This window comes from Chaetodon trifascialis, chromosome 17, assembly GCF_039877785.1.
Source record: "Chaetodon trifascialis isolate fChaTrf1 chromosome 17, fChaTrf1.hap1, whole genome shotgun sequence".
NCBI lineage: Eukaryota > Metazoa > Chordata > Actinopteri > Chaetodontiformes > Chaetodontidae > Chaetodon > Chaetodon trifascialis.
The window spans coordinates 4,755,347-4,763,085 of NC_092072.1; the positions used below are offsets into that span (position 1 = coordinate 4,755,347).

The window sequence follows — 7,739 nt, forward strand, 5'->3', positions numbered from 1 at the left end:
ATGGAGATATATATATATATATATATATATATATATATATATATATATATATATATATATATATATATATATAGTCATTTTTATTCTGTATTCTTTTTTTAATTGTCTTTTTTTGTTCTTTTGTTCTCTCCCTTCTATTCTTTTGGTCTGTAACAATTTAATATCTTATTTTATTTTATCCTATCTTATGTATCTTTTCACATACTGGTGCACATAATAGTCCTGTTTATTCTTGACCTTTATTTATTCAGCTTTGTTGTCTTTGTTGTTCCTCTAATGTGCGCACGTACTCGGCCAATAAAGCTGATTCTGAACCCAAAATTTGTTCTTGTTAATGACCTATAAAACATCTCTAAACCATTAATTAAGCCATTTGTTACGGCTCATGAACCCTTTGCACACAGAGTCTTATCAGAGGGTGTTACTGTCATTTGGAAAATCTCTTCTCTCGTGCTCACGGAGCGATCTGCCGCCTCCTGGTCCTCATCTGGTCGCTGTGCATGTGCCGGGGAACACTGAAGTTGGCTCGGTAATGAGCATCATGAGCTCAGTGGTGGGAGGGGTCTGCCAAACCTTTCCCTCTAATTGACCAGGGAGCAGAAGCAGCCGGGGATGCGAGCAGCCACAGACGGGCAGAGAGGTACTCAGCAAACCGCATTTTGTTGCTGGATAACGGATTATTTAAAGACATTAGGCGGAATTAGATTTATCAGCGTGTCGCATGGTTGCTGCATGTTTGTGGAGCAGCGGCTCGAAGCCAGAAAAGGCAGAAGATAAAGTGTTACTGAGCAGTGGAAATGGCATTGTATGTTTTCATGGGAGTTGATTTAAGACTCGCTTAGCTGTACTTTAAAATGCTTGCGGTGCACCCAGGAGAGAGATGCGGGCAGATTTTGCTTGTGCAAAGACTTCAGGCGCTGATATGAAGTGGCTTGCAGCCAGCAGGCGTGCAAAAATTAAAGTCGTTTCAGCATCTTGTTGTTTTCTCTCTTTTGTGCATGTTTTACTGACAGACACGAGCGCATGGGCTTGACAAAACGGGACCCCCAGCCCGATGTTCCAATGGCTGATCTCGAACTGTTTTACTTTGATCAACCGGATCCGAGAGACGCCTCCCCGGCTTTAAATGAGCCAAGGATCAGCGAGATCAGCTGCAGCGGCGGAAAGTCACTTCATCCCGGCGGAGGGGAGGCTTCAGCACCACGGACAGAGACCCGGAGAGGCGCGTGGCCGGCGGGGGAAACCGAAACATCTTTCACCTGCAGACAGGAGGATGAAGGTGATGATGATGTCCAGCTGATAGAGACAAGTCCACAAACCTGCACACGGAGTCAGAGCTCCTCAAGTGAACTGTACGAGGAGGAGGAAGTGGTGCTGGAGGAGGAGGAGGAGGAGGAGGAGGAGGAGGAGGAGGACATCCCGGAACTTTACTCGCTGTCCGACGATGACCTCTCCTCCGACGGCTCGGGGAAGTCTGTGGATTACGGCTTCATCATCGCCGTGACATGCCTGGTGACCGGCATCTCTCTGGTCGCCATATCCTACACGATCCCCAGGGACGTCCGCGTGGACCCGGACAGCGTGTCCGCCCGGGAGATGGAGCGTCTGGAGCGGGAGAAAGCCAGGGTGGGGGCCCATCTGGACCGGTGTGTCATAGCCGGACTGTGCCTGCTCACCCTGGGGGGCGTGCTGCTCTCCACCCTGCTCATGATCTCCATGTGGAAAGGGGAGATGATGAGGAGGAAAGCCTTCGCGTATTCCAAACACGCAGCGAAGTTGTACGGCTCGATCAGTTTGAGAGCAGGCTCCAGCCCGACTCGGGAATCCTGCTCACATTTGTCAGCGGCTGATGAGGATTTAGAGGTGCTCAGCTGAATTTGTGGACAGGACCAGCGGAAAAGACTCAGAAAAGTGCTTAAGAAATCCAACCAGTCCTTTAATCGGGGCTGTAGTCGGGCTTTAATGCCTTTTTTTTATTTCTAAAAGCTGATGTGACGTTTTTGGTTGATTTAGACCTTTTTAAAGGATTGCTTCATATTTTTCAAGTCTGTCTTAACACTCACATGCCCTCATACACCGAATTGTTTGCTGTCATTGCTCCTTCTGTCCACACCGGCCCTAAAGAGATCCAAGCCTCTGTTATAATCTAAGCATTTGAGGATAAACTCAGTCCTCTTGAAAGCACTTTAAAGTTGAGCTGAAGGTGGATTTTTCAGACCAGACACAGACCTGACGGAGGTGTGTTGCTTCAGCCGCTGGTGAGACAATGAACTAGAATCCAGGAAGTCCGGACTGATCAACACATCAGCGAGTCTGAAGGCCTGCACACAGGTGGATAACTCTGAGACAGCCCTGCACAGTTAGCACAGCGGCCAGTATTTCATCTTTTCACATCGATCGCGAGCAAACAGCAGAAACACTGTGTCCACAAAGAAATCAAGTAGGAATGTGAGCTTGCGAGACCCTGCGTCTCCAGATTGGCCTCACTCAAAGGACGAGGAGGCTGTGTGGGGGCTGAAGTCTGTCTGAGTGCGCCTTTAGTCATTTCAAGTGGGTTTAGTTGAAGTTGAGTCTTCTTAATGCAAACTTACCTCCTTGTGTTATTATCCCTCCACTGCAGCGGTAAGGGCACACCATCTGGGAAAACACAAGGAGAGAAATTTGATCTAAAATGACATTTTAAAATATTCCAACTTGATTTGATTAACTCAGACTATGAGAGCCTGATATTAGCTGCAGATAAACTTTGAAATGCATTATTTAGGCAAACTGAGGGCTGTGGGTTGATCACTTACACGCTGGAAATGATCTCTTCACAGCCAGCATGGACAAGAGGAACGATCACAGCAGCCAGTAACTCTTTTTTTCTACACATGTTAATGCTGTATTAAGATTTAAACCTCCACATTCAGTTCGGTGTAAACCACACACGATGCTGAGCTGTGCAACATGATCAGAAAATGGCTTTTTAAAGGTAAAACATGAGCTGTGTTTTCCTGAGATATATATTTTGTTTACATTGGTGGATGGTGGTTTGCCTTATGACGATCTCTGACCCAGCTTTTTGTTTACCGCTGCATCACTGCTTCTAATGATGCTGCTATTTCGGTGACTTCGTGTTTACATGCCGGTGCAGGCTAGTATGTTGAAGACCTGTGTGCGTACTGTGGCTGCAGGGGAAATCAAGCCTGAAGCAGGAGCGGTATCATGGTTACTGCCTTCACTTCTCCACCTTGTCAGAGAAAAGCACTTAGCCGACGTGTGCGTCTAATGAAGCCGAGCAGATCTGGTTTGCAGTGTTGAACTCCAAAGAAATTCTGCTTAATATAATTGTGACACGCTGAAGTGATGCTTGCGTTCGCTCGGATTTGTCGAAACGCAAATAGTAATACCACAGGAGGCGTAATTAGATTTTGTGGTTGAGCACAGACGACGGGGAAGCTCAGTTTACCCCAGATACACTTGGGGGTTTTCACTGCAGATGTTCAAAAACATACAGAGAGAGAATGAAGAAACCCCCGGGGGGAAGCTCTCCTGGTGATTGCTGTTACTTAATTGCTCGTGGGAGTCCTGTGAAACACTGGAAGAAAAAAAGAGTATTTTAACAACTGCCTCAATCAATGATGAGCTGCACATGCTTATCAAAAACCTCTCCAGCTGCAGCACTGATGTGAATTGTTGCATTGCATTGAAGGAGAAGGATGTGAAGGATAGCCTGCTCTGACAGAAGATGCTGTGAATGAACAATCGTATCTCCTGCTTACGGTGTGCAGAAAGCTGTGCTGCGTATGGAAGTGCTCACGGCCAGCAGGATCGCATTATCCTCCACACGACCTTCGCTCACTCTCACCTCGTTAATGTAATTAAACAGGTGGAATCAGCTGACCTCTTAATGAAATATTAAGTTGATTTGCTAATCGTCCTCTTTTAACATCATGGATTAACGGCTTATATCTCAGTTGTCTGGGGTTTTCCTTCGCTTATGAGGAAGGAAAAGTGCCCCCTCAGATGAGTCATTTTGTCCTGAAGTGCGAATTTTCTCTTCTCTTCAACCCGACTCATCTGCCTCAGTCGGTGATTTCTTACATTTTCCCAGTTTTGCTTTTTTTCAGAGGACAGCTGTGAGCTCGTTGCATTAAGCGTGTGGGATTGGAGAGAGTGGTACAGCATAGTAAAAGCAAGAGAGGGAGTTTTTTTCGCAATTGCAAAAGCATGAAAGTCAGCCATCTAAATCAAAACACAACCTGCAGTGCACTCTGGCCTGCCGAGGCTCCAGTCTGCGGGGAGATCAGTGTCTCCAGCTCTTGTTCAGTACCATATATTCCTCCCAGTTGATGCTAATTAAAATTTTTCAGTCTGCAGAGAAAATGTTATTCAACAACACTTGACATTTACTGTTGCAGCGTTAGCGACTTGGAGATTTGACTGTAACCACGCTGGAAATGTTTAATTTTAACATCACATTGTTTATGTTTATGGATATTAGAGCGAACACAGTGGCCCTGGAAATAAAATCATGACTTTTTAAACGACGTGAAGTCAATTTTTATCCATTAAAGCAACTGGTAAAACAATGTCAACACAAGGTTCATGTAGTTCCTCTTTCTTTATCCCATTAGCTTCCACAAAGTGGTCGCTCCATCCTGACGTCCACACTGACACGACAAAAAATATCAATTAAACCTAAAAATTACAGTATGAACCAAGTCTGAGAAAACAAATTACATAACTAAACTCATGATCAACCCACAACAGTAACCCATAATAATAACAAAGACAAAATTTGTCACCTTTGTTAAAATAACAAACAGGAAGTGACTTGAGCTCCATGAGCCGCGGCTAACATAACTTAAAACATTTAAGGTTTCGTGAGGCTAAAAACTATATTACACATATATATCTTTTATTTACTTTCATTTCATGTGCACACAATGAGAAATACATGTGTCTCAGAGTCTATTCAGCTTTTGTGTGGAAAATGTCTGTGTGTGGTCATTTAGGCTAATGTTATTAGCATAATGTCATTTGAACTGTATTGATTTTTGTTATTATTTAATATCTTTTCGGTTTACATTATTATTAAACAGCATTTTTGGTCGTCACATTTGTCAACCTTGTTACCCTGTTTTCTTTATGTTATGCTAGCAAGCTAACTTAGCTTAGCTTTGTCACTTTAGCAGTGCATCAGTGGCACCTGGCAGCAAGCCAATGGAAATGTTTATTAGCAGTCACGTGCCTGAATTTAGCTTATTAGCTAAGCAATTAGCAACTGATCGGACTGCGTGGGTCTGGATTGATCAGGTTTTGATTAAGTTTCTCTGGTAACAAGCAAACAATCCACCAGCTGATCCAGATTCTGACATCACCTTCACCCAGCTCTCTTCTGAAGTGGGGGAAAATCCAGACCTCTCCCATGTGAAATGAGCACTGTGCTTCCAGCTTTGGCAGATAATAGTGTGTTCATGTTGGGCCCCACTGGGGAGCAAAGCCGAGGTGTGGATGAAAAGGGTTAAAGCGGTTTGTTCCTTCCACAGGCGCATTATTAGTGATGCAAAGGGCCTGGGACACTGCAGCAGCTTTAATTGGTGCCTGTGTTTGTTTTGCCAGGGGACTCTCCCAGACACAAAATCAAACCTGTAATAAAAACAGCACGCATGCATGCACACACACACACACACACACACACACACACACACACACACACACACACACACACACACACACACACACCCGCCCACACAAACCAAAGCCCAGAACAGAATCCCACGCATGCGAACGCACCGTGAATTGCTCGGGCTTGGGCATAAAATGTGCGCAATCTTGCAAAAACACACCCTGACAGACGGACAGACACGCTCTCAGCTGGCACACACACACACACACACACACACACACACACACACACACACACACACACACACACACACACACACTCATCGCCCTCGGCCCCCGCCTCTTCCCCCCTCTCCCATGAATGGAGTTAGTTTAGTCAGGGTAATCATTCAGGGCAGCTGGCAGCAGGAAATGGAATTGGATTGCTGAAGGGGTCACTCAGGGTCAAGAGCTGGGGTGTGGCTCTGGACACTGGGGACCAGGACGAAGAAAAGGCTTTGCGGCGGTGCTCTACATCAGCGTCTGGCAGCCACTTATCATCAGCTGTCATAACTGCTCATCACAGTGAGTGGCGGAGCCCCAACTGCACCGCACATAAAACCTCTCTGGGTATCGCACAGTTCTTTGGCTTGGCTCCATCAATTAGGAGTAAGCTCATGTCTCCAGGTCTGAAATGCCTCTCTTGAACTATTGCCTTAAGTTAATGACTTATTCAATAATGATCCTCGTTACTCTGATTGTTGCATAGCAACGGCAGGCAGTCACAGCTTGGAGGAAGAGGGGACTGAGCAGAGCAAAAAAAAAAAGGAAAAGAAGTAGAGGAACAAGTTGGAAAATAAAATCACCATCCACATCATTTATCAGCTTTATTCATTCAGCTCAGAGGGTTTTAAACCCAAATCCTGCACAGACTGACACCGCCACCTCTCCAGCTGTCTTTTGGGCGGATATACCTGTAGGCTGCTTCTTAACTTGGCACACCGAGGGGGGAGACGAGTCGACTATCTGGAGTTATTCACTGATCAGCTCCACTCATAAGGCTGAATCGTCTCACCACTGCGGGGACATGTGCGCTGCAGGAATCCACTGATCCTGCTCCAAAACTCACATTTATTAACCGCCGGCATCTTCCTTTGTTTGTGGTGATTAAGTGAACCACCTGCTGTAGGTTGAGCAGCGCCCACATACTCATGTCCCTTCCTCTCTCTCTCTCTCCTTTCACCATCGTTGTCCTGGAAGAAATGCAGAAGGGACACCATAACCATAGAAACGGGGTCAGCCTGTTGCTACGGTGGCTGGGTGTAAGGGAGTTAAAGATGCTCTTCTTTTGATTTTCCATTCGAATGGCAGCCGTGGCGTGTGTGGAAACCAGCACATTCCCTCGATTATACCAGGCATAAAGAGACTTTTGAGCGGATGCGTCAGGTGCTGTCAAAGTACGTCTCCTGTCAAACATCCTCCTCTTCAGAAATATAAGAAAAGGCAAAAAATACTTCTGCTGCAAAGCCACAATGTTCAGATCAAATAAGCCGGAGTCTGGGATGCTGAATAGACGACTTAGAGTTTCGCTGTAGTGCAACATTTTCATATAGATTTGATGCATGCAGATGTATCAGACCTCAGTCAGGACTCTGAAGAAGAAGCTGTCACCCTCTTCTCCTTCATTTTTATTGTACTAATTATATCTCATGTGCTAAATTGTTGGGATGTAGACAAGAATTAGAGCCTTGTCTTGTTGTTTTTAGTTAGACAACAGTTAGAAAAAGGACCATCACTAACAGAGGTGTCCTAAGGATACAAAGCCACTGACAGCCCTGAAGACAACCAGTCAGCCTGGGTTTTCTTTAATTGACCAAATGTAGCAAAAGCGCCAAAAACCTTTGCTAAACTTTTTGGTTTCAAAACATATCCCTGAAGCGTATGTCGACCAAGTGATTATTCAAAAAGTGAAGATGAGTTTAAGCAAACGCGTCATAATTACAGTTCATGCTAACTGCATGTGAAATAAATAGAAAGAGAGAAATACAGAATGAAAACACAACTTTAACTGTGCAAGAATACAGATGGTGAACAGAGCTAATACTTCCAGTTGATCTTCTCCACCCTCCCTCGTCTCCATCAACACC

At 45.1% G+C, this 7,739-nt stretch overlaps 1 protein-coding gene across 2 annotated transcripts; it reads left to right on the top strand.

Moving 5' to 3' along the window:
* Positions 1-505: 505 nt before the first annotated feature.
* On the top strand, positions 506-5,099 carry LOC139345901 (transmembrane protein 74). Of its 2 annotated transcripts, XM_070984779.1 has the most exons (2): positions 506-640; positions 1,014-5,099. In XM_070984779.1, exon 2 carries the CDS (start codon positions 1,024-1,026, stop codon positions 1,873-1,875), a length of 852 nt encoding a protein of 283 aa, XP_070840880.1. In that variant the 5' UTR covers positions 506-640; positions 1,014-1,023; the 3' UTR covers positions 1,876-5,099. The 2 variants fall into 2 exon arrangements, with proteins under 2 accessions (XP_070840880.1, XP_070840881.1); XM_070984780.1 differs by lacking the exon at positions 506-640 and having other exon boundaries at positions 880-5,092.
* Positions 5,100-7,739: the final 2,640 nt, after the last annotated feature.

Bases quoted from the DNA above. Each gene is read 5' to 3' on its own strand.
- LOC139345901 (XM_070984779.1), top strand. From the start codon at position 1,024: ATGGGCTTGACAAAACGGGACCCCCAGCCCGATGTTCCAATGGCTGAT.